General features: G+C 45.4%; 1 protein-coding gene across 1 annotated transcript in view; it reads left to right on the forward strand.

Annotated features, from left to right (window-relative positions):
- The window catches only part of trip11 (thyroid hormone receptor interactor 11), a 76,085-nt gene that overhangs the window by 45,864 nt on the left and 2,643 nt on the right, over positions 1-27,578 (forward strand). The window contains exons 25-32 of the mRNA XM_038967883.1: positions 3,055-3,248; positions 3,556-3,719; positions 4,607-4,710; positions 5,967-6,066; positions 7,118-7,199; positions 8,955-9,069; positions 25,104-25,229; positions 27,218-27,365. Coding sequence (XP_038823811.1) covers positions 3,055-3,248; positions 3,556-3,719; positions 4,607-4,710; positions 5,967-6,066; positions 7,118-7,199; positions 8,955-9,069; positions 25,104-25,229; positions 27,218-27,365 — 1,033 coding nt within the window. The remainder of the gene's footprint in view (positions 1-3,054; positions 3,249-3,555; positions 3,720-4,606; positions 4,711-5,966; positions 6,067-7,117; positions 7,200-8,954; positions 9,070-25,103; positions 25,230-27,217; positions 27,366-27,578) is intronic.

The raw sequence follows: 27,578 nt of genomic DNA on the forward strand, positions 1-27,578 counted from the left end.
GTTTCTGTTAGGAAAATGGTGCCCGTCCAGGGTTTCTGTTAGGAAAATGGTGCCCGTCCAGGGTTTCTGTTAGGAAAATGGTGGCCTTTTTTAAAACATAAAATGGCGTAGAAAATGTTAAATGTATCGTAAGATATTTTGGCCATATTGCCCACCCCTAGCACACACTGCTATTATTTGAAGGACACCTGTTAGGGGGGTTGTAACACATTAATAACTGTCAAGTTGTCTAGGTGTTAAAATTATTTCAGCTCTGCCCAAACTTGAAAACGGCTTGCTCAACCCGTGAAGGATGCAAAGGGACAACTCAATTCCTTTCCAGTGTTTTATTATGGTTTTGATGCCATTTGTTGAATATGTTGAAACAGTTGATTTGTTGAATAGAGTAGTTGAATGACAGAGGAATAAGGAATAGGAATAGGTATAGGTTGATAACCTTAAACAGAGAATAAACATGCATTATTTTACACAATAAACAATGCATGACACAGCAACAAAGCATGGCTTTGAATAAAGTAAACGTTTAAACAATTTAATCTAGCACTTCAAGCAATTACTTCTGCAGTCAGAAAATATCCACAACAAAAGAAGTCACCACTCCTACCAGAGTTAAACATGTAAATTGTGCTAAGCACTGGATGCAACATAATAAATAATTCCAAACATTACATACCAGTTGCGTCTTTAGGGTTGAACAATGAGCAGTTTGTATGTTGAGGACCCAAGCAAAGCTAAGCCCAAACATTTTATACCCATGCTTATCTGCCAGGTGCGCATGTAAAAGTAGTCCCTCCAGAAATCCTGGCTCAATTTTTTAGTTCCACCCGTGTTTTTGGGTTATCTGCCCTCTTGAGGCCTGGAGTTCTTTAAAGGAAGAGCTGCCATTGTGCTCATGTTTTGAGTGTTCTGTTTTTTGACGCAACAATAACCAATACGTAACACATTCATGAGCGGTACGTAACACATTCATGAGCGGTACGTGACTCATTCATGAGCGGTACGTGACTCATTCATGAGCGGTACGTAACACATTCATGAGCGGTACGTAACACATTCATGAGCGGTACGTAACACATTCATGAGCGGTACGTGACTCATTCATGAGCGGTACGTGACTCATTCATGAGCGGTACGTGACTCATTCATGAGCGGTACGTGACACATTCATGAGCGGTACGTAACACATTCATGAGCGGTACGTAACACATTCATGAGCGGTACGTAACACATTCATGAGCGGTACGTAACACATTCATGAGCGGTACGTAACACATTCATGAGCGGTACGTAACACATTCATGAGCGGTACGTGACTCATTCATGAGCGGTACGTAACACATTCATGAGCGGTACGTAACACATTCATGAGCGGTACGTAACACATTCATGAGCGGTACGTGACTCATTCATGAGCGGTACGTGACTCATTCATGAGCGGTACGTAACACATTCATGAGCGGTACGTAACACATTCATGAGCGGTACGTAACACATTCATGAGCGGTACGTGACTCATTCATGAGCGGTACGTGACTCATTCATGAGCGGTACGTGACTCATTCATGAGCGGTACGTGACTCATTCATGAGCGGTACGTAACACATTCATGAGCGGTACGTAACACATTCATGAGCGGTACGTAACACATTCATGAGCGGTACGTAACACATTCATGAGCGGTACGTGACTCATTCATGAGCGGTACGTGACTCATTCATGAGCGGTACGTAACACATTCATGAGCGGTACGTGACTCATTCATGAGCGGTACGTGACTCATTCATGAGCGGTACGTGACTCATTCATGAGCGGTACGTGACTCATTCATGAGCGGTACGTGACTCATTCATGAGCGGTACGTGACTCATTCATGAGCGGTACGTAACACATTCATGAGCGGTACGTGACTCATTCATGAGCGGTACGTGACTCATTCATGAGCGGTACGTACCACATTCATGAGCGGTACGTAACACATTCATGAGCGGTACGTAACACATTCATGAGCGGTACGTAACACATTCATGAGCGGTACGTAACACATTCATGAGCGGTACGTAACTCATTCATGAGCGGTACGTGACACATTCATGAGGGGTACGTGACACATTCATGAGGGGTACGTGACACATTCATGAGGGGTACGTGACACATTCATGAGCGGTACGTGACACATTCATGAGCGGTACGTGACACATTCATGAGCGGTACGTGACTCATTCATGAGCGGTACGTAACACATTCATGAGCGGTACGTGACTCATTCATGAGCGGTACGTAACACATTCATGAGCGGTACGTGACTCATTCATGAGCGGTACGTAACACATTCATGAGGGGTACGTGACACATTCATGAGCGGTACGTGACTCATTCATGAGCGGTACGTGACTCATTCATGAGCGGTACGTGACTCATTCATGAGCGGTACGTGACTCATTCATGAGCGGTACGTGACACATTCATGAGCGGTACGTGACTCATTCATGAGCGGTACGTGACACATTCATGAGCGGTACGTACCACATTCATGAGCGGTACGTACCACATTCATGAGCGGTACGTGACTCATTCATGAGCGGTACGTGACTCATTCATGAGCGGTACGTAACACATTCATGAGCGGTACGTGACTCATTCATGAGCGGTACGTGACTCATTCATGAGCGGTACGTAACACATTCATGAGCGGTACGTGACTCATTCATGATACATTCCTTATCAGATATATTTATGGATAGTAAATGGCAATCAAATATTATTTGTAGTGAAATATTCTGCTATTGGTTAATATCAAACCCCCATGTGACCACTCTCCCTGTCTCTCTCTTTCCCCCCTGTCTCTTTCTTCTCTCTCTCCTTATGTCTCTCTCGCTCTATCTGTCTCCTCTCTCTCTCACTCTTGCCCTGTCTCTCTCTCTCTCTCTCTCACTCTTGCCCTGTCTCTCTCTCTCTCTCTCTCTCACTCTTGCCCTGTCTCTCCTCTCTCTCCCTGTCTGTCTCTCTCTCTCTCGCTGCGTCTCTCCTCTCTCCCTGTCTGTTTCTCTCTCTCAGCTGCAGCATGTGAAGGACAGAGAGCAGCGGTTGAAGTTGGAGCTGGACCGGCTACGTAACCACCTGCTGGAGATAGAGGACACCTACACACGGGAGGTCCTGGCTGCTGAGGACAGGGAGGCGGAGCTACGCAAGAGAGTCACGCTATTGGACGACAGACTGGCCACTTCCTCCAGTCAGGTGGAGAGCACCAGGTAAACATGTTCAGTAGACACGAAGATGAAACGGGGAAGTACAATCTGAACGTCTTGAAACATTATTTGCTACTGTGTGTCCTAATGAACAAGACCCTGAAAACAGATGGTCTGTTTATCACTGGTGATGGTTGAGTTACAGACGGATAAAATACTTTATCGTCCCGTGTCCGACGAACACAGAAATGTACGTCCAATGGAAAGTTTGTGTTCTTTCACTATCCCCAACCCCTCGGAAAGACACACCGAGGTTTGGGTAGCAAAGAGGAGGAAAACGTGAGTCATCTTCTTTTTGTTTGTCTTGTAGCCACCAGGCGTCTCTCCAGGTGGAGTCTCTCCAGGAGCAGCTGAGTGGAACGGTGAGGCAGAGAGACGAGGCCTTGATCCAGCTCAGAGCAGCACAGGACCAGGTCAACCAGTACGCCGTGTCCCTGTCCAACCTCCAGATGGTGCTAGAGCAGTTCCAGCAAGGCAAGACTACTGAGGCTGTAGTGATTATATAGCCTGGTATCCATATCTATTAGTGGTGTATAGCCAACTCTATGGTCTCTGAGGCTGTAGTGATTATATAGCCTGGTATCCAGATCTGTTAGTGCTGTATAGCCAACTCTATGGTCTCTGAGGCTGTAGTGATTATATAGCCTGGTATCCATATCTATTAGTGGTGTATAGCCAACTCTATGGTCTCTGAGGCTGTAGTGATTATATAGCCTGGTATCCATATCTATTAGTGGTGTATAGCCAACTCTATGGTCACTGAGGCTGTAGTGATTATATAGCCTGGTATCCAGATCTATTAGTGCTGTATAGCCAACTCTATGGTCTCTGAGGCTGTAGTGAGAATATAGCCTGGTACCATATCTATTAGTGTTGTATAGCCAACTCTATGGTCTCTGAGGCTGTAGTGATTATATAGCCTGGTATCCATATCTATTAGTGGTGTATAGCCAACTCTATGGTCTCTGAGGCTGTAGTGATTATATAGCCTGATATCCATATCTATTAGTGGTGTATAGCCAACTCTATGGTCTCTGAGGCTGTAGTGATTATATAGCCTGGTATCCATATCTATTAGTGGTGTATAGCCAACTCTATGGTCTCTGAGGCTGTAGTGATTATATAGCCTGGTATCCATATCTATTAGTGGTGTATAGCCAACTCGATGGTCACTGGATCTGTAGTGAGAATATAGCCTGGTACCCATATCTGTTAGTGTTGTATAGCCAACTTGATGCTATACAACACACAGATCTGGGACCAGTCTCATCTAAAGGCAACATCAACTCTGATAGAGAAAATAGAGCTCTTCTGGTCTTTATAAAGATATGACCCTCTTCTCTCTGTTCTCCTCCCAACAGAAGAGAAAGCGATGTATTCGTCAGAGCTTGATAAATACAAGAGGGAGAAGGACGAGTGGAGGAGAAAAGCACTTAAGCTGGAGGACAGAGCCTCAGCACTTAAGGTAGGACACTTCATAACGACTCTCATCAAGTACACATCCACTCCTCAATCGTATAGTCCTTATGTTACATTCTGACTTATTGGTCTACTTATCATATCTCTGTCTCTCTCTCTGCCTCTCTCGCTCTGTCTCTCTCTCGCTCTGTCTCTCTCTCGCTCTGTCTCTCTCTCGCTCTGTCTCTCTCTCGCTCTGTCTCTCTCTGTCTCTCTCTCGCTCTGTCTCTCTCTCGCTCTGTCTCTCTCTCGCTCTGTCTCTCTCTGTCTCTCTCTCGCTCTGTCTCTCTCTCGCTCTGTCTCTCTCTCGCTCTGTCTCTCTCTCGCTCTGTCTCTCTCTCGCTCTGTCTCTCTCTCGCTCTGTCTCTCTCTCGCTCTGTCTCTCTCTCGCTCTGTCTCTCTCTCGCTCTGTCTCTCTCTCGCTCTGTCTCTCTCTCGCTCTGTCTCTCTCTCGCTCTCTCTCTCTCTCGCTCTGTCTCTCTCTCGCTCTGTCTCTCTCTCGCTCTGTCTCTCTCTCGCTCTGTCTCTCTCTCGCTCTGTCTCTCTCTCGCTCTGTCTCTCTCTCGCTCTGTCTCTCTCTCGCTCTGTCTCTCTCTCGCTCTGTCTCTCTCTCGCTCTGTCTCTCTCTCGCTCTGTCTCTCTCTCGCTCTGTCTCTCTCTCGCTCTGTCTCTCTCTCGCTCTGTCTCTCTCTCGCTCTGTCGCTCTGTCGCTCTCTCGCTCTGTCGCTCTGTCGCTCTCTCGCTCTGTCGCTCTCGCTCTCTCGCTCTCTCGCTCTCTCGCTCTCTCGCTCTCTCGCTCTCTCGCTCTCTCTCTCTCTCTCGCTCTCTCTCTTTCTCTCTCTCTTTCTCTGTCTCTCTCGCTCTGTCTCTCTCGCTCTGTCTCTCTCTCTCGCTCTGTCTCTCTCTCTCGCTCTGTCTCTCTCTCTCGCTCTGTCTCTCTCTCTCGCTCTGTCTCTCTCTCTCGCTCTGTCTCGCTCGCTCTCTCTCTCTGTCTCTCTCTCGCTCTCTCTCTTTCTCTCTTTCTCTCTCTCTCTCGCTCTCTCTCTGTCTCACTTTCACTTTCTCTCTCTCTCGCTCTGTCTCTCTCGCTCTGTCTCTCTCTCTCTCTCTCGCTCTGTCTCTCTCTCTCGCTCTGTCTCTCTCTCTCTCGCTCTGTCTCTCTCTCTCTCGCTCTGTCTGTCTCTCTCTCGCTCTCTGTCTCTCTCTCGCTCTCTGTCTCTCTCTCGCTCTCTGTCTCTCTCTCGCTCTCTGTCTCTATTTCAGATCAACCTAGATGAGGCTAATGCTGCGCTGGACTCAGCCTCCAGACTCACTGACCAGCTGGACCTAAAGGAAGAACAGCTGGAAGAGCTCAAGAAACAAGGTGGGTGAGAGAGGGAGAGAGAGGGGGGGAAGAGAGAGCAGCCATCTTATGTCAGGCTTTTTATCCAGCTTGAAGGACCATGAAGAAGAGAGAGCTTCTAATAAAGCCAGGCTGAGTTTGGAGTCCTGTGTAAGAGGTTTTATACAGTGGTCAAGGCTGTGGTTTTGGGCATGGATGACTCTATAGTATCCCCTTCACTTTCCATTTCATTCTTATCATTTAATAACATAGTAGAAACAATCTTTGCTCGGGTTTGACAGAGTGTCCTCATTGTCTCCTTAACCCTACATGTCTGACCGGATCAGAGGGACCAACATGGGACCAACATGCCCTGATCTGACTCCCTGATAAGGCTGTTAAGGGGTGGGGGGGGGGTCTGGATGTTGTCCTGAGGGACCAACATGCCCTGATCTGACTCCCTGATAAGGCTGTTAAGGGGTGGGGGGGTCTGGATGTTGTCCTGAGGGACCAACATGCCCTGATCTGACTCCCTGATAAGGCTGTTAAGGGGTGGGGGGGGGGTCTGGATGTTGTCCTGAGGGACCAACATGCCCTGATCTGACTCCCTGATAAGGCTGTTAAGGGGTGGGGGGGGGGTCTGGATGTTGTCCTGAGGGACCAACATGCCCTGATCTGACTCCCTGATAAGGCTGTTAAGGTGTGGGGGGGTCTGGATGTTGTCCTGAGGGACCAACATGCCCTGATCTGACTCCCTGATAAGGCTGTTAAGGGGTGGGGGGGGGCTGGATCTGACTCCCTGATAAGGCTGTTAAGGGGGGGGTGGGGGGGGTCTGGATCTGACTCCCTGATGACTGAAGCTTTCTTTGGCATGGCTGTCTCTCCATTACACAAATACAGACAGACTTAACTGTTGAGTATAGCCAAACTAACCATGCTTCAGACTTCAGCGCATTGAACGCGCGCGTGTGTGTGTGTGTGTGTGTGTGTGTGTGTGTGTGTGTGTGTGTGTGTGTGTGTGTGTGTGTGTGTGTGTGTGTGTGTGTGTGTGTGTGTGTGTGTGTGTGTGTGTGTGTGTGTGTGTGTGTTACAGTTGATGTGAGGCAGGAGATGTTGGAAGAGTCTCAGGACAAGTTGATGAACCTGCTGAATAGCGCAGAGGGACAAGTGGACCAGTAAGTTCAGCACTGACTAAATATAATGAATTTAGACACTACACTGACTAAATATAATGAATTTAGACACTACACTGACTAAATATAATGCATTTAGACACTACACTGACTAAATATAATGCATTTAGACACTACACTGACTAAATATAATGCATTTAGACACTACACTGACTAAATATAATGAATTTAGACACTACACTGACTAAATATAATGTATTTAGACACTACACTGACTAAATATAATGTATTTAGACACTGCACTGACTAAATATAATGAATTTAGACACTGCACTGACTAAATATAATGTATTTAGACACTGCACTGACTAAATATAATGTATTTAGACACTGCACTGACTAAATATAATGCATTTAGACACTACACTGACTAAATATAATGAATTTAGACACTACACTGACTAAATATAATGTATTTAGACACTGCACTGACTAAATATAATGAATTTAGACACTGCACTGACTAAATATAATGTATTTAGACACTGCACTGACTAAATATAATGTATTTAGACACTGCACTGACTAAATATAATGCATTTAGACACTACACTGACTAAATATAATGAATTTAGACACTACACTGACTAAATATAATGTATTTAGACACTGCACTGACTAAATATAATGAATTTAGACACTGTACTGACTAAATATAATGCATTTAGACACTACACTGACTAAATATAATGAATTTAGACACTACACTGACTAAATATCATTAATTTAACAGGGCTGGGGACAATTCAAATGAAAGTCATTCAATTCAGGAAGTGATTTGAATTTATAATTAGGATGTAATAACTTATTTTTTTAAATTAATTGTTTTTCTATTTCGGTCTTATTGAATTGGAATTTCAGTTTACTTCCTGAATTGTCTGACTTTATTAATTGGAATTGACCCCATCCCTGGTATTTAATCTCATATTTCATCTTTCATGTAAGTTGATCAGAGGTTAGGACTATAAAGCACTCATACTGAAGCTGACAGTATTAACGTCATCTTAATGTATTTCTTCTCAAACGAGTGTTGAAAATTGCCATTTGATATCGTCCACCACACAGAGCTATATGTAATAGATTGTAGGCTGTGTTAACAGAGCTATATGTAATAGATTGTAGTCCGTGTTAATAGAGCTATATGTAATAGATTGTAGGCTGTGTTAATAGAGCTATATGTAATAGATTGTAGGCCGTGTTAATAGAGCTATATGTAATAGATTGTAGGCCGTGTTAATAGAGCTATATGTAATAGATTGTAGGCTGTGTTAATAGAGCTATATGTAATAGATTGTAGGCCGTGTTAATAGAGCTATATGTAATAGATTGTAGGCCATCTTAATAGAGCTATATTTAATAGATTGTAGGCCATCTTAATAGAGCTATATGTAATAGATTGTAGGCCGTGTTAATAGAGCTATATGTAATAGATTGTAGGCCATCTTAATAGAGCTATATTTAATAGATTGTAGGCCATCTTAATAGAGCTATATGTAATAGATTGTAGGCCGTGTTAATAGAGCTATATGTAATAGATTGTAGGCTGTGTTATTTTCCCCATCATGCCTGTGTAATGACTCTGTGGTTCAGAGTATTTTGTCCGCTCAGACGTCCTGTCCACGTGTACTTGTACATAGAGCTGCCTCACGCTACAGAAACACTAGATAGGCTCCTCCCCTATGTGATGTTCTGGCTCGGACAGGGCTGCTTACTTTTCTTTATATTCTGTCTGCTCAGGGCTCTGATGCGGAACCTGTTCATGGGGTACTTCCACACCCCGAAACCCAAACGCTCCGAGGTGCTGAGGCTCATGGGTAGTGTCCTGGGACTGGACAAGGATGAGGTCAACCAGGTGACTGACAGCACCCCTCCTCTTTTCTACCACTTTCTGCCCTTCCTCTCCTTACTTCCTCTTTCTGACCCTCCTCTCCTTACTTCCTCTTTCTGCCCCCTCCTCTCCTTACTTCCTCTTTCTGCCCCTCCTCTCCTTACTTCCTCTTTCTGCACCTCCTCTCCTTACTTCCTCTTTCTGCCCCTCCTCTCCTTACTTCCTCTTTCTGACCCTCCTCTCCTTACTTCCTCTTTCTGACCCTCCTCTCCTTACTTCCTCTTTCTGACCCCTCCTCTCCTTACTTCCTCTTTCTGCCCCCTCCTCTCCTTACTTCCTCTTTCTGACCCTCCTCTCCTTACTTCCTCTTTCTGACCCTCCTCTCCTTACTTCCTCTTTCTGACCCTCCTCTCCTTACTTCCTCTTTCTGACCCTCCTCTCCTTACTTCCTCTTTCTGCCCCCTCCTCTCCTTACTTCCTCTTTCTGACCCTCCTCTCCTTACTTCCTCTTTCTGACCCTCCTCTCCTTACTTCCTCTTTCTGCCCCTCCTCTCCTTACTTCCTCTTTCTGACCCTCCTCTCCTTACTTCCTCTTTCTGACCCTCCTCTCCTTACTTCCTCTTTCTGACCCTCCTCTCCTTACTTCCTCTTTCTGACCCTCCGCTCCTTACTTCCTCTTTCTGACCCCTCCTCTCCTTACTTCCTCTTTCTGACCCCTCCTCTCCTTACTTCCTCTTTCTGACCCCTCCTCTCCTTACTTCCTCTTTCTGACCCTCCTCTCCTTACTTCCTCTTTCTGCCCCCTCCTCTCCTTACTTCCTCTTTCTGACCCTCCTCTCCTTACTTCCTCTTTCTGACCCTTACTTCCTCTTTCTGACCCTCCTCTCCTTACTTCCTCTTTCTGACCCTCCTCTCCTTACTTCCTCTTTCTGCCCCCTCCTCTCCTTACTTCCTCTTTCTGCCCCTCCTCTCCTTACTTCCTCTTTCTGCCCCCTCCTCTCCTTACTTCCTCTTTCTGACCCTCCTCTCCTTACTTCCTCTTTCTGACCCTCCTCTCCTTACTTCCTCTTTCTGCCCCCTCCTCTCCTTACTTCCTCTTTCTGCCCCCTCCTCTCCTTGCTTCCTCTTTCTGCCCCCTCCTCTCCTTGCTTCCTCTTTCTGCCCCCTCCTCTCCTTATTTCCTCTTTCTGCCCCCTCCTCTCCTTGCTTCCTCTTTCTGACCCTCCTCTCCTTATTTCCTCTTTCTGACCCTCCTCTCCTTACTTCCTCTTTCTTCCCCCTCCTCTCCTTACTTCCTCTTTCTGCCCCCTCCTCTCCTTACTTCCTCTTTCTGACCCTCCTCTCCTTACTTCCTCTTTCTGACCCTCCTCTCCTTACTTCCTCTTTCTGCCCCCTCCTCTCCTTACTTCCTCTTTCTGCCCCCTCCTCTCCTTACTTCCTCTTTCTGCCCCTCCTCTCCTTACTTCCTCTTTCTGCCCCCTCCTCTCCTTACTTCCTCTTTCTGCCCCCACCCTCTCCTTACTTCCTCTTTCTGACCCCTCCTCTCCTTACTTCCTCTTTCTGCCCCTTCCTCTCCTTACTTCCTCTTTCTGCCCCCTCCTCTCCTTACTTCCTCTTTCTGCCCCCTCCTCTCCTTACTTCCTCTTTCTGCCCCCTCCTCTCCTTACTTCCTCTTTCTGCCCCCTCCTCTCCTTACTTCCTCTTTCTGCCCCCTCCTCTCCTTACTTCCTCTTTCTGACCCTCCTCTCCTTACTTCCTCTTTCTGACCCTCCTCTCCTTACTTCCTCTTTCTGACCCTTCCTCTCCTTACTTCCTCTTTCTGACCCCACCCTCTCCTTACTTCCTCTTTCTGCCCCCTCCTCTCCTTACTTCCTCTTTCTGACCCTCCTCTCCTTACTTCCTCTTTCTGACCCTCCTCTCCTTACTTCCTCTTTCTGACCCTCCTCTCCTTACTTCCTCTTTCTGCCCCCTCTCCTTACTTCCTCTTTCTGCCCCCTCTCCTTACTTCCTCTTTCTGCCCCCTCCTCTCCTTACTTCCTCTTTCTGCCCCTCCTCTCCTTACTTCCTCTTTCTGACCCTCCTCTCCTTACTTCCTCTTTCTGCCCCCTCCTCTCCTTACTTCCTCTTTCTGCCCCCTCCTCTCCTTACTTCCTCTTTCTGCCCCCTCTCCTTACTTCCTCTTTCTGCCCCCTCCTCTCCTTACTTCCTCTTTCTGCCCCCTCCTCTCCTTCCTCTTTCTGACCCTCCTCTCCTTCCTCTTTCTGCCCCCACCCTCTCCTTACTTCCTCTTTCTGCCCCCTCCTCTCCTTACTTCCTCTTTCTGCCCCCTCCTCTCCTTACTTCCTCTTTCTGCCCCCTCCTCTCCTTACTTCCTCTTTCTGACCCTCCTCTCCTTCCTCTTTCTGCCCCCACCCTCTCCTTACTTCCTCTTTCTGCCCCCTCCTCTCCTTACTTCCTCTTTCTGCCCCCTCCTCTCCTTACTTCACTTCCTCTTTCTGCCCCCTCCTCTCCTTACTTCCTCTTTCTGCCCCCTCCTCTCCTTACTTCCTCTTTCTGCCCCCTCTCCTTACTTCCTCTTTCTGCCCCCTCTCCTTACTTCCTCTTTCTGCCCCCTCTCCTTACTTCCTCTTTCTGCCCCTCCTCTCCTTACTTCCTCTTTCTGATCCTCCTCTCCTTACTTCCTCTTTCTGACCCTCCTCTCCTTACTTCCTCTTTCTGCCCCCTCCTCTCCTTACTTCCTCTTTCTGACCCTCTTCTCCTTACTTCCTCTTTCTGACCCTCTTCTCCTTACTTCCTCTTTCTGACCCTCCTCTCCTTACTTCCTCTTTCTGACCCTCCTCTCCTTACTTCCTCTTTCTGACCCTCCTCTCCTTACTTCCTCTTTCTGCCCCCTCTCCTTACTTCCTCTTTCTGACCCCTCCTCTCCTTACTTCCTCTTTCTGCCCCCTCCTCTCCTTACTTCCTCTTTCTGCCCCCTCCTCTCCTTACTTCCTCTTTCTGCCCCCTCCTCTCCTTACTTCCTCTTTCTGCCCCCTCCTCTCCTTACTTCCTCTTTCTGCCCCCTCCTCTCCTTACTTCCTCTTTCTGCCCCCTCCTCTCCTTACTTCCTCTTTCTGCCCCCTCCTCTCCTTACTTCCTCTTTCTGCCCCCTCCTCTCCTTACTTCCTCTTTCTGCCCCCTCCTCTCCTTACTTCCTCTTTCTGCCCCCTCCTCTCCTTACTTCCTCTTTCTGCCCCCTCCTCTCCTTACTTCCTCTTTCTGCCCCCTCCTCTCCTTACTTCCTCTTTCTGCCCCCTCCTCTCCTTACTTCCTCTTTCTGACCCTCCTCTCCTTACTTCCTCTTTCTGACCCCTCCTCTCCTTACTTCCTCTTTCTGCCCCCACCCTCTCCTTACTTCCTCTTTCTGCCCCCACCCTCTCCTTACTTCCTCTTTCTGCCCCCTCCTCTCCTTACTTCCTCTTTCTGCCCCCTCCTCTCCTTACTTCCTCTTTCTGCCCCCTCCTCTCCTTACTTCCTCTTTCTGCCCCCTCCTCTCCTTACTTCCTCTTTCTGCCCCTCCTCTCCTTACTTCCTCTTTCTGCCCCCTCCTCTCCTTACTTCCTCTTTCTGCCCCCTCCTCTCCTTACTTCCTCTTTCTGCCCCCTCCTCTCCTTACTTCCTCTTTCTGACCCTCCTCTCCTTACTTCCTCTTTCTGACCCTCCTCTCCTTACTTCCTCTTTCTGCCCCTCCTCTCCTTACTTCCTCTTTCTGCCCCCTCTCCTTACTTCTTCTTTCTGCCCCTCTCCTTACTTCCTCTTTCTGCCCCTCCTCTCCTTACTTCCTCTTTCTGCCCCTCCTCTCCTTACTTCCTCTTTCTGCCCCCTCCTCTCCTTACTTCCTCTTTCTGCTCCTCCTCTCCTTACTTCTTCTTTCTGCCCCTCTCCTTACTTCCTCTTTCTGCTCCTCCTCTCCTTACTTCCTCTTTCTGCCCCTCCTCTCCTTACTTCCTCTTTCTGCCCCCTCCTCTCCTTACTTCCTCTTTCTGCCCCCTCCTCTCCTTACTTCCTCTTTCTGCCCCCTCCTCTCCTTACTTCCTCTTTCTGCCCCCTCCTCTCCTTACTTCCTCTTTCTGCCCCCTCCTCTCCTTACTTCCTCTTTCTGCCCCCTCCTCTCCTTACTTCCTCTTTCTGACCCCTCCTCTCCTTACTTCCTCTTTCTGACCCCTCCTCTCCTTACTTCCTCTTTCTGACCCCTCTCCTTACTTCCTCTTTCTGACCCCTCTCCTTACTTCCTCTTTCTGACCCTCCTCTCCTTACTTCCTCTTTCTGACCCTCCTCTCCTTGCTTCCTCTTTCTGACCCTCCTCTCCTTGCTTCCTCTTTCTGCTCCTCCTCTCCTTACTTCCTCTTTCTGCTCCTCCTCTCCTTACTTCCTCTTTCTGCCCCCTCCTCTCCTTACTTCCTCTTTCTGCCCCCTCCTCTCCTTACTTCCTCTTTCTGCCCCCTCCTCTCCTTACTTCCTCTTTCTGCCCCTCCTCTCCTTACTTCCTCTTTCTGCCCCTCCTCTCCTTACTTCCTCTTTCTGCCCCTCCTCTCCTTACTTCCTCTTTCTGCCCCTCCTCTCCTTACTTCCTCTTTCTGCCCCTCCTCTCCTTACTTCCTCTTTCTGCTCCTCCTCTCCTTACTTCCTCTTTCTGCCCCCTCTCCTTACTTCCTCTTTCTGCCCCCTCTCCTTACTTCCTCTTTCTGCCCGCTCTCCTTACTTCCTCTTTCTGCCCCCTCCTCTCCTTGCTTCCTCTTTCTGACCCTCCTCTCCTTGCTTCCTCTTTCTGACCCTCCTCTCCTTGCTTCCTCTTTCTGACCCTCCTCTCCTTACTTCCTCTTTCTGCTCCTCCTCTCCTTACTTCCTCTTTCTGCTCCTCCTCTCCTTACTTCCTCTTTCTGCCCCCTCCTCTCCTTACTTCCTTGTTTTTATCTCTTATCCTTATTTGGGATCCTCTCCTATCCTTCTATTTGTTCTTTTTCATCTTTTTCAATCATCTGTTTTATTCATAATGTCTTTTCAAACCTGTATCTGTCTCCCTCTGTGATTTCTGAATATCTCTTGGCTAGAAGGCTGAAAACGTATGGGGATGTTTTTACATTTAGACATGTTTGTAATCCCTTTAGTCCAACCACAACTGATCTGGCGTCAGTCTCTAGATAATGACACATTAACATTCTCTGTGGCTTTGAATCCCTAGCTTGGTCCTAGATCAGTTTGTGTTGTCTTGCCAACTCTTGGGGTCATTGTCATTTGCTAGTAAACCATTCTAAAGGCGTCCTCATATATAGGTTGGGTTTGCTCCTAGTAGAACTTGGCTAGACGAAGTGAGAGTCTATGCTCGCATACTCCCTTAATTTATTTTTCAAGCGAAGGTATTTTAACTCAATCTGTTAATGTAATTCATTTGGAGTTTTTTTGCCACGGAGGTCTGTTTCCACTGAGAAGCATACAATCCTACCAAGACGGCAGTTGACAATGTGTGTCTCGTGCACTTCTGTTTGTTTGTTTACGAGGGTTTTGTTATAATCATTCCAAATACAACTGTTTTTTTTTTAACTTACTTAATTTTATCTTTAGCCTGTGGACCTTTACTCAGGAACTTGTTGCATTTACATTATTAGTTAGGTCTATTTGTGATTAGTGTGTGACCTCATAGGTCTATGTGTGATTAGTGTGTGACCTCATAGGTCTATGTGTGATTAGTGTGTGACCTCATAGGTCTATGTGTGATTAGTGTGTGACCTCATAGGTCTATGTGTGATTAGTGTGTGACCTCATAGGTCTATGTGTGATTAGTGTGTGACCTCATAGGTCTATGTGTGATTAGTGTGTGACCTCATAGGTCTGTGTGATTAGTGTGTGACCTCATAGGTCTATGTGTGATTAGTGTGTGACCTCATAGGTCTATGTGTGATTAGTGTGTGACCTCATAGGTCTATGTGTGATTAGTGTGTGACCTCATAGGCCTATGTGTGATTAGTGTGTGACCTCATAGGCCTATGTGTGATTAGAGTGTGACCTCATAGGCCTATGTGTGATTAGTGTGTGACCGCATAGGTCTATGTGTGATTCGTGTGTGACCTCATAGGTCTATTTGTGATTAGTGTGTGACCTCATAGGTCTATTTGTGATTAGTGTGTGACCTCATAGGCCTATGTGTGATTAGTGTGTGACCTCATAGGCCTATGTGTGATTAGATTGTGACCTCATAGGCCTATGTGTGATTAGAGTGTGACCTCATAGGCCTATGTGTGATTAGTGTGTGACCTCATAGGCCTATGTGTGATTAGATTGTGACCTCATAGGCCTATGTGTGATTAGAGTGTGACCTCATAGGCCTATGTGTGATTAGTGTGTGACCTCATAGGCCTATATGTGATTAGTGTGTGACCTCATAGGTCTATGTGTGATTAGTGTGTGACCTCATAGGCCTATGTGTGATTAGTGTGTGACCTCATAGGTCTATGTGTGATTAGTGTGTGACCTCATAGGCCTATTTGTGATTAGTGTGTGACCTCATAGGTCTATGTGTGATTAGTGTGTGACCTCATAGGTCTATGTGTGATTAGTGTGTGACCTCATAGGCCTATGTGTGATTAGTGTGTGACCTCATAGGCCTATAGATCTGATTCTTAGAAAACGTTTGATGGTTATTTCTAATATTGATTGATAGGCTACAAACAAACATGTTGCTGTTGCTATTGTTTACCCTTGATGTGGAGAACATTTGAGTGTTTCCCATGTTGCGTCCTGGTGAGAAACCATACCCTTTTCCCCCCCACTGTTGCACTGGAGAACACCATGTGTTTTCTTCATTCAACATGAGAGAAACTGCACACTTGTTGTTTACATGGCTGGAGTGTTTACATAACCATACCTCTGAACTGTATGCACCTTTTGAAATACGTAGTGTTAAAGACTGGTTCTTCTGGACGGTAGGTTCTTGTACTGGCTGTGAATCGTAAATGTTGTAAAATCCCATCTAGACTTGCCATTATTTTTGCTGCTTTTACTGTCAGGAAATGTGCAATCTAACCCAGGTCCTGACACTTCTACCATTTCGATTAAACAGTCAGAATGGTCGGAAGTTTCCGCACATAAATGGAAGAAGTCTTCTTCCCAAACTTGATTTCGTGAATATTTGGATAAAACCGCAGACTCTTGTATTGCTTTCTGAAACGTGGCTCAAAGACAAAGACATTGGCATTGATGGTTACTATGATTAAGGGTGATGGTGTTGCTGTATACATAAAAGACAAGTACTCTGTGACCATTCTGTCTTCTGTTACCAAACCAGCTCTGCAGCTATGTTACAACCAGCCCTGCAGCTATGTTACAACCAGCCCTGCAGCTATGCTACAACCAGCCCTGCAGCTATGTTACAACCAGCCCTGCAGCTATGTTACAACCAGCCCTGCAGCTATGTTACAACCAGCCCTGCAGCTATGTTACAACCAGCCCTGCAGCTATGTTACAACCAGCCCTGCAGCTATGTTACAACCAGCCCTGCAGCTATGTTACAACCAGCTCTGTAGCTATGTTACAACCAGCCCTGCAGCTATGCTACAACCAGCCCTGCAGCTATGTTACAACCAGCCCTGCAGCTATGTTACAACCAGCCCTGCAGCTATGTTACAACCAGCACTGCAGCTATGCTACAACCAGCTCTGCAGCTACGTTACAACCAGCCCTGCAGCTATGTTACAACCAGCCCTGCAGCTATGTTACAACCAGCCCTGCAGCTATGCTACAACCAGCCCTGCAGCTATGTTACAACCAGCCCTGCAGCTATGTTACAACCAGCTCTGTAGCTATGTTACAACCAGCACTGCAGCTATGTTACAACCAGCTCTGTAGCTATGTTACAACCAGCTCTGTAGCTATGTTACAACCAGCTCTGTAGCTATGTTACAACCAGCTCTGTAGCTATGTTACAACCAGCTCTGTAGCTATGTTACAACCAGCACTGCAGCTATGTTACAACCAGCTCTGTAGCTATGTTACAACCAGCTCTGTAGCTATGTTACAACCAGCTCTGTAGCTATGCTACAACCAGCCCTGCAGCTATGTTACAACCAGCCCTGCAGCTATGTTACAACCAGCACTGCAGCTATGTTACAACCAGCCCTGCAGCTATGTTACAACCAGCCCTGCAGCTATGTTACAACCAGCACTGCAGCTATGTTACAACCAGCCCTGCAGCTATGTTACAACCAGCCCTGCAGCTATGTTACAACCAGCCCTGCAGCTATGTTACAACCAGCCCTGCAGCTATGTTACAACCAGCACTGCAGCTATGTTACAACCAGCCCTGCAGCTATGTTACAACCAGCCCTGCAGCTATGTTACAACCAGCCCTGCAGCTATGTTACAACCAGCTCTGCAGCTATGTTACAACCAGCTCTGCAGCTATGTTACAACCAGCCCTGCAGCTATGTTACAACCAGCCCTGCAGCTATGTTACAACCAGCACTGCAGCTATGTTACAACCAGCCCTGCAGCTATGTTACAACCAGCTCTGCAGCTATGTTACAACCAGCCCTGCAGCTATGTTACAACCAGCCCTGCAGCTATGTTACAACCAGCTCTGCAGCTATGTTACAACCAGCACTGCAGCTATGTTACAACCAGCCCTGCAGCTATGTTACAACCAGCTCTGCAGCTATGTTACAACCAGCCCTGCAGCTATGTTACAACCAGCCCTGCAGCTATGTTACAACCAGCCCTGCAGCTATGTTACAACCAGCCCTGCAGCTATGTTACAACCAGCCCTGCAGCTATGTTACAACCAGCCCTGCAGCTACGTTACAACCAGCCCTGCAGCTATGTTACAACCAGCCCTGCAGCTACGTTACAACCAGCCCTGCAGCTATGTTACAACCAGCACTGCAGCTATGTTACAACCAGCCCTGCAGCTATGCTACAACCAGCCCTGCAGCTATGTTACAACCAGCCCTGCAGCTATGTTACAACCAGCTCTGTAGCTATGTTACAACCAGCCCTGCAGCTATGTTACAACCAGCTCTGCAGCTATGTTACAACCAGCCCTGCAGCTATGTTACAACCAGCTCTGCAGCTATGTTACAACCAGCCCTGCAGCTATGCTACAACCAGCCCTGCAGCTATGTTACAACCAGCACTGCAGCTATGCTACAACCAGCCCTGCAGCTATGCTACAACCAGCCCTGCAGCTATGCTACAACCAGCCCTGCAGCTATGTTACAACCAGCCCTGCAGCTATGTTACAACCAGCCCTGCAGCTACGTTACAACCAGCCCTGCAGCTATGTTACAACCAGCCCTGCAGCTATGTTACAACCAGCTCTGCAGCTATGCTACAACCAGCCCTGCAGCTATGTTACAACCAGCACTGCAGCTATGCTACAACCAGCCCTGCAGCTATGCTACAACCAGCCCTGCAGCTATGTTACAACCAGCCCTGCAGCTATGTTACAACCAGCCCTGCAGCTATGTTACAACCAGCCCTGCAGCTATGCTACAACCAGCTCTGCAGCTATGTTACAACCAGCCCTGCAGCTATGTTACAACCAGCACTGCAGCTATGTTACAACCAGCACTGCAGCTATGCTACAACCAGCCCTGCAGCTATGTTACAACCAGCTCTGCAGCTATGTTACAACCAGCCCTGCAGCTATGTTACAACCAGCCCTGCAGCTATGTTACAACCAGCCCTGCAGCTATGTTACAACCAGCACTGCAGCTATGTTACAACCAGCTCTGCAGCTATAATGAAGGAGTATAACAAAGTGTTCCGATAAGCTTACGTTGTTATTATTAGAAGCTTGTGTCTATTTTAATATTGAGGAATATGACTTTCTCTGGTCATAGGAGTAACAACATGAATTGGTGCGTGAGGCAGAATGCAGTGTTGACTTGAGTTTCACCATCAGCTGGTAGACTGTGTAACTTTTTCTCAGTGGAGGGACAGGAATTCGGTTGAGAGGCAGCCGGGGGGGAAAGTCACGTTTTTACGCTCACTCAGTTGTGTCACAAGTAATACTACAAATGATCTATTACCAGTGTGATCATATACCATTTAAAAATATATATATATTTTTTTTCTACATTTCCTGGTTCTACATATCTATAATTTTCTACATTTCCTGGTTCTACATATCTATAATTTTCTACATTTCCTGGTTCTACATATACATATATAACATTTTCTATATTTCCTGGTTCTACATATCTATATCATTTTCTACATATCTATAGAATATACATTTTCTACATTTCCTATTTCTACATATCTATATAGTATAATTTTCTACATTTCCTGGTTCTATATAGTGTTTTGTATGTTTTCCCGTTTTATCTCTTTGAGAGTTTGTGTTCCTTTACTAACACCACATTCCCTGTCTACATGCGTTTTTTGTTCTAGTAGAAATACATCTAGAACACGTTCTGTTCTATCCTGTATTTCTATCTGATAGTATGACATCTAGTGGCCTTTCTGGGTACTTTAGATTACCACTGTTGTCTGCTATTACCTCTGGCTCGCTGTGTGGCCTTATCTGTCCCACTATTGACTGTGGAGATATACTCTGATGAAGGGTCGACTGATCGAAAGCTCTGCTATATTAAAATACATTTCCATCTGACGAAGTGTGCGGAGACTTTATACAGTGATAATGTATTGGGCCTATAACCTACTGAGCATAGCCAATATGCAGTGATAATGTATTGGACCTATAACCTACTGAGCATAGCCAATATACAGTGATAATGTATTGGGCCTATAACCTACTGAGCATAGCCAATATACAGTGATAATGTATTGGGCCTATAACCTACTGAGCATAGCCAATATACAGTGATAATGTATTGGGCCTATAACCTACTGAGCATAGCCAATATGCAGTGATAATGTATTGGACCTATAACCTACTGAGCATAGCCAATATACAGTGATAATGTATTGGGCCTATAACCTACTGAGCATATTGGGCCTGTAGCCTACTGAGCATAGCCAGTATACAGTGATAATGTATTGGGCCTATAACCTACTGAGCATATTGGGCCTGTAGCCTACTGAGCATAGTGGGTCTATAACCTACTGAGCATAGCCAATATACACTGATAATGTATTGGGCCTATAGCCTACTGAGCATAGCCAGTATACAGTGATAATGTATTGGGTCTATAACCTACTGAGCATAGCTAATATACAGTGATAATGTATTGGGCCTATAACCTACTGAGCATAGCCAATATACAGTGATAATGTATTGGGCCTATAACCTACTGAGCATAGCCAATATACAGTGATAATGTATTGGGCCTATAACCTACTGAGCATATTGGGCCTGTAGCCTACTGAGCATAGCCAGTATACAGTGATAATGTATTGGGCCTATAACCTACTGAGCATATTGGGCCTGTAGCCTACTGAGCATAGTGGGTCTATAACCTACTGAGCATAGCCAATATACACTGATAATGTATTGGGCCTATAGCCTACTGAGCATAGCCAGTATACAGTGATAATGTATTAGGTCTATAACCTACTGAGCATAGCTAATATACAGTGATAATGTATTGGGCCTATAACCTACTGAGCATAGCCAATATACAGTGATAATGTATTGGGCCTATAACCTACTGAGCATAGCCAATATACAGTGATAATGTATTGGGCCTATAACCTACTGAGCATATTGGGCCTGTAGCCTACTGAGCATAGCCAGTATACAGTGATAATGTATTGGGCCTATAACCTACTGAGCATATTGGGCCTGTAGCCTACTGAGCATAGTGGGTCTATAACCTACTGAGCATAGCCAATATACACTGATAATGTATTGGGCCTGTAGCCTACTGAGCATATTGGGTCTATAGCCTACTGAGCATAGTGGGTCTATAACCTACTGAGCATAGCCAATATACACTGATAATGTATTGGGCCTATAGCCTACTGAGCATAGCCAGTATACAGTGATAATGTATTGGGTCTATAACCTACTGAGCATAGCTAATATACAGTGATAATGTATTGGGCCTATAACCTACTGAGCATAGCCAATATACCGTGATAATGTATTGGGCCTGTAACCTACTGAGCATAGCCAATATACAGTGATAATGTATTGGACCTATAACCTACTGAGCATATTGGGTCTATAGCCTACTGAGCATAGTGGGTCTATAACCTACTGAGCATAGCCAATATACACTGATAATGTATTGGGCCTATAGCCTACTGAGCATATTGGGTCTATAGCCTACTGAGTATAGTGGGTCTATAACCTACTGAGCATAGCCAATATACACTGATAATGTATTGGGCCTATAGCCTACTGAGCATATTGGGTCTATAGCCTACTGAGCATAGTGGGTCTATAACCTACTGAGCATAGCCAATATACACTGATAATGTATTGGGCCTATAGCCTACTGAGCATATTGGGTCTATAGCCTACTGAGTATAGTGGGTCTATAACCTACTGAGCATAGCCAATATACACTGATAATGTATTGGGCCTGTAGCCTACTGAGCATATTGGGTCTATAGCCTACTGAGCATAGTGGGTCTATAACCTACTGAGCATAGCCAATATACACTGATAATGTATTGGGCCTATAGCCTACTGTGCATAGCCAATATACAGTGATAATGTATTGGGCCTATAGCCTACTGAGCATAGCCAATATGCAGTGATAATGTATTGGGCCTATAGCCTACTGAGCATAGCTAATATACAGTGATAATGTATTGGGCCTATAGCCTACTGAGCATAGCCAATATACAGTGATAATGTATTGGGCCTGTAGCCTACTGAGCATAGCCAATATGCAGTGATAATGTATTGGGTCTATAGCCTACTGAGCATAGCTAATATACAGTGATAATGTATTGGGCCTATAGCCTACTGAGCATAGCCAATATACAGTGATAATGTATTGGGCCTATAGCCTACCGAGCATAGCCAATATACAGTGATAATGTATTGGGCCTGTAGCCTACTGAGCATATTGGGTCTATAGCCTACTGAGCATAGTGGGTCTATAACCTACTGAGCATAGCCAATATACACTGATAATGTATTGGGCCTATAGCCTACTGAGCATATTGGGTCTATAGCCTACTGAGCATAGCCAATATACACTGATAATGTATTGGGCCTGTAGCCTACTGAGCATATTGGGTCTATAGCCTACTGAGCATAGTGGGTCTATAACCTACTGAGCATAGCCAATATACACTGATAATGTATTGGGCCTGTAGCCTACTGAGCATATTGGGTCTATAGCCTACTGAGCATAGTGGGTCTATAACCTACTGAGCATAGCCAATATACACTGATAATGTATTGGGCCTGTAGCCTCCTGAGCATATTGGGTCTATAGCCTACTGAGCATAGTGGGTCTATAACCTACTGAGCATAGCCAATATACACTGATAATGTATTGGGCCTATAGCCTACTGAGCATAGCCAATATACAGTGATAATGTATTGGGCCTATAGCCTACTGAGCATAGCCAATATACAGTGATAATGTATTGGGCCTATAGCCTACCGAGCATAGCCAATATACAGTGATAATGTATTGGGCCTATAGCCTACTGAGCATAGCCAATATACAGTGATAATGTATTGGGCCTATAACCTACTGAGCATAGCCAATATACAGTGATAATGTATTGGGCCTATAACCTACTGAGCATAGCTAATATACAGTGATAATGTATTGGGCCTGTAGCCTACTGAGCATAGCCAATATGCAGTGATAATGTATTGGTCTATAGCCTACTGAGCATAGCTAATATACAGTGATAATGTATTGGGTCTATAGCCTACTGAGCATAGCCAATATACAGTGATAATGTATTGGGCCTGTAGCCTACTGAGCATAGCTAATATACAGTGATAATGTATTGGGCCTATAGCCTACTGAGCATAGCCAATATGCAGTGATAATGTATTGGACCTATAGCCTACTGAGCATATTGGGTCTATAACCTACTGAGCATAGCTAATATACAGTGATAGTATATTGGGCCTATAGCCTACTGAGCATAGCAAATATGCAGTGATAATGTTTTTGGGTCTATAGCCTACTGAGCATAGCCAATATACAGTGATAATGTATTGGGTCTATAGCCTACTGAGCATAGCAAATATGCAGTGATAATGTATTGGGCCTATAGCCTACTGAGCATAGCAAATATGCAGTGATAATGTTTTTGGGTCTATAGCCTACTGAGCATAGCCAATATGCAGTGATAATGTTTTTGGGTCTATAGCCTACTGAGCATAGCCAATATGCAGTGATAATGTATTGGGCCTATAGCCTACTGAGCATAGCCAATATGCAGTGATAATGTATTGGGCCTATAGCCTACTGAGCATAGCCAATATGCAGTGATAATGTATTGGGCCTATAGCCTACTGAGCATATTGGGTCTATAGTCTACTGAGCATAGCCAATATACAGTGATAATGTATTTGGGTCTATAGCCTACTGAGCATAGCCAATATGCAGTGATAATGTATTGGGCCTATAGCCTACTGAGCATAGCCAATATGCAGTGATAATGTATTGGGCCTATAGCCTACTGAGCATAGCCAATATGCAGTGATAATGTATTGGGCCTATAGCCTACTGAGCATAGCCAATATGCAGTGATAATGTATTGGGCCTATAGCCTACTGAGCATATTGGGTCTATAGTCTACTGAGCATAGCCAATATACAGTGATAATGTATTGGGCCTATAACCTACTGAGCATATTGGGTCTATAGTCTACTGAGCATAGCCAATATACAGTGATAATGTATTGGGCCTGTAGCCTACTGAGCATAGCCAATATACAGTGATAATGTATTGGGCCTATAGCCTACTGCACAAACCACATTACTACAGAACTGTTTTTAATTGGTTAATTTTGCATAGGCATATGTTTTTCATTAAGTCACGCTTTAAAAAAAATAATGTTGTCTTCCATTTTGACTCGGAAGGGAATCTTGACTCCGATGAGGTTGGTGACCGCTGCTGTTGAGTATCCCCTACTTATGATAGTTTCACAACAGTGTTTTGAACCAATCAGAGATCACTCAAGGAGTATTGTACTGGGTTGGAACAGTGTTTTGGACCAATCAGCGATTACTCAAGGAGTATTGTATTGGGTTGGAACAGTGTTTTGGACCAATCAGCGATCACTCAAGGAGTATTGGGTTGGAACAGTGTTTTGGACCAATCAGCAATCACTCAAGGAGTATTGGGTTGGAACAGTGTTTTGGACCAATCAGCAATCACTCAAGGAGTATTGGGTTGGAACAGTGTTTTGGACCAATCAGAGATCACTCAAGGAGTATTGTATTGGGTTGGAACAGTGTTTTGGACCAATCAGCGATCACTCAAGGAGTATTGTACTGGGTTGGAACAGTGTTTTGGACCAATCAGAGATCACTCAAGGAGTATTGTATTGGGTTGGAACAGTGTTTTGGACCAATCAGCGATTACTCAAGGAGTATTGTACTGGGTTGGAACAGTGTTTTGGACCAATCAGCGATTACTCAAGGAGTATTGTACTGGGTTGGAACAGTGTTTTGGACCAATCAGCGATCACTCAAGGAGTATTGGGTTGGAACAGTGTTTTGGACCAATCAGAGATCACTCAAGGAGTATTGTACTGGGTTGGAACAGTGTTTTGGACCAATCAGCGATCACTCAAGGAGTATTGTACTGGGTTGGAACAGTGTTTTGGACCAATCAGGGGGTGGAACGACTCCAGGATTTTTTAGAGTTGACTCCGGTGGTCGAGGAATCAACTCTTTTGGAGTCGACTCCGGCTCTCGGTGGTCGAGGAATCAACTCTTTTGGAGTCGACTCCGGCTCTCGGTGGTCGAGGAATCAACTCTTTTGGAGTCGACTCCGGCTCTCGGTGGTCGAGGAATCAACTCTTTTGGAGTCGACTCTCCACCACTACGTAACCTCTAATCCCGGATTGGTGGTCACCTCACTCTGTCCCTGACTAATTGTGAACTCTGACCTCTAACCTATATCCCTGTAGCTGTTGGAGGAGGAGGGAGGCCATGGTGTCGGCGGCTGGGTGCCCGGCTGGTTGGGAGGCAGAGCTGTACAGAGTGTCCCCAACACACCACAGAGACCTGGAGCAGGACAGGGGGGCTTCAACAACGTGAGTATATGGACATTATGCACACAGATATGGATAAACACACAGATATGGATAAACACACAGATATGGATAAACACACAGATATGGATAAACACACAGATATGGATAAACACACAGATATGGATAAACACACAGATATGGATAAACACACAGATATGGATAAACACACAGATATGGATACACACACAGATATGGATACACACACAGATATGGATACACACACAGATATGGATACACACACAGATATGGATACACACACAGATATGGATACACACACAGATATAGACACAGATATGGATACACACACAGATATGGATAAACACACAGATATGGACACACACACAGATATGGACACACACACACACACATACACAGATATGGACACACATACACAGATATGGACACACACACACAGATATGGACACACACACACAGATATGGACACACACACACAGAGATATGGACACACACACACAGAGATATGGACACACACACACACACACACACACAGAGATATGGACACACACACACACACACACAGAGATATGGACACACACACACACACACAGAGATATGGACACACACACACACACAGAGATATGGACACACACACACACAGAGATATGGACACACACAGAGATCTGGACACACACACACACACAGATACGGACACAGATATACATTTACATTTAAGTCATTTAGCAGACGCTCTTATCCAGAGCGACTTACAAATTGGTGCATTCACCTTATGATATCCAGGACACACACACAGATATGGACACACACAGATATGGACACACAGACACACACAGATATGCGCACACATATCGACACATATGCACACACGTACCTAAACTAACTTTGGTACCCAGCTACCCTACTTTGATCTTCTGTTCTTCTTCTCTGGTAGTTCTCTGTTGTTCTTCTTCTCTGGTAGTTCTCTGTTGTTCTTCTTCTCCGGTAGTTCTCTGTTCTTCTTCTCTGGTAGTTCTCTGTTGTTCTTCTTCTCTGGTAGTTCTCTGTTGTTCTTCTTCTCCGGTAGTTATCTGTTCTTCTTCTCTGGTAGTTATCTGTTCTTCTTCTCCGGTAGTTATCTGTTCTTCTTCTTCTCCGGTAGTTCTCTGTTCTTCTCTGGTAGTTCTCTGTTCTTCTTCTCTGGTAGTTCTCTGTTCTTCTTCTCTGGTAGTTCTCTGTTCTTCTTCTCTGGTAGTTCTCTGTTGTTCTTCTTCTCTGGTAGTTCTCTGTTGTTCTTCTTCTCTGGTAGTTCTCTGTTGTTCTTCTTCTCTGGTAGTTCTCTGTTGTTCTTCTTCTCTGGTAGTTCTCTGTTGTTCTTCTTCTCTGGTAGTTCTCTGTTGTTCTTCTTCTCTGGTAGTTCTCTGTTGTTCTTCTTCTCCGGTAGTTCTCTGTTGTTCTTCTTCTCCGGTAGTTATCTGTTCTTCTTCTTCTCCGGTAGTTCTCTGTTCTTCTTCTCTGGTAGTTCTCTGTTCTTCTTCTCTGGTAGTTCTCTGTTCTTCTTCTCTGGTAGTTCTCTGTTGTTCTTCTTCTCTGGTAGTTCTCTGTTGTTCTTCTTCTCCGGTAGTTCTCTGTTGTTCTTCTTCTTCTCCGGTAGTTCTCTGTTGTTCTTCTTCTTCTCCGGTAGTTCTCTGTTGTTCTTCTTCTTCTCCGGTAGTTCTCTGTTGTTCTTCTTCTTCTCCGGTAGTTCTCTGTTGTTGTTCTTCTTCTTCTCCGGTAGTTCTCTGTTGTTCTTCTTCTTCTTCTCCGGTAGTTCTCTGTTGTTCTTCTTCTTCTTCTCCGGTAGTTCTCTGTTGTTCTTCTTCTTCTTCTCCGGTAGTTCTCTGTTGTTCTTCTTCTTCTTCTCCGGTAGTTCTCTGTTGTTCTTCTTCTTCTTCTCCGGTAGTTCTCTGTTGTTCTTCTTCTTCTTCTCCGGTAGTTCTCTGTTGTTCTTTTTCTTCTCCGGTAGTTCTCTGATCTCTTCTGTTCTTTTCCAGTCGTTCTCTGAGATGTTTGTAAAGTTCCTGGAGGTGGAGTCTAGGCCGGCACTCCCTGCCCCCAGACTTCCTGTCTATGACATCAAACCTCTCAGTGCCCCGCCTCCTGGGAGGACCACCAGCTCAGCCTGGGCTCAACAACCAGAAGGTAATGCTGTCATGGTAATATTGTTCCAGGGTGATATATTGCTGTCTTTGTAATATTGTTCCAGGGTGAAATAATGCTGTCATGGTAATATTGTTCAAGGGTGAAATAATGTTGTCATGGTAATATTGTTCAAGGGTGAAATAATGTTGTCATGGTAATATTGTTAAAGGGTGAAATAATACTGTCATGGTAATATTGTTCCAGGGTGAGGTA

Source organism: Salvelinus namaycush, chromosome 28 (assembly GCF_016432855.1).
Source record: "Salvelinus namaycush isolate Seneca chromosome 28, SaNama_1.0, whole genome shotgun sequence".
In the NCBI taxonomy this organism is placed as follows: Eukaryota; Metazoa; Chordata; class Actinopteri; order Salmoniformes; family Salmonidae; genus Salvelinus; species Salvelinus namaycush.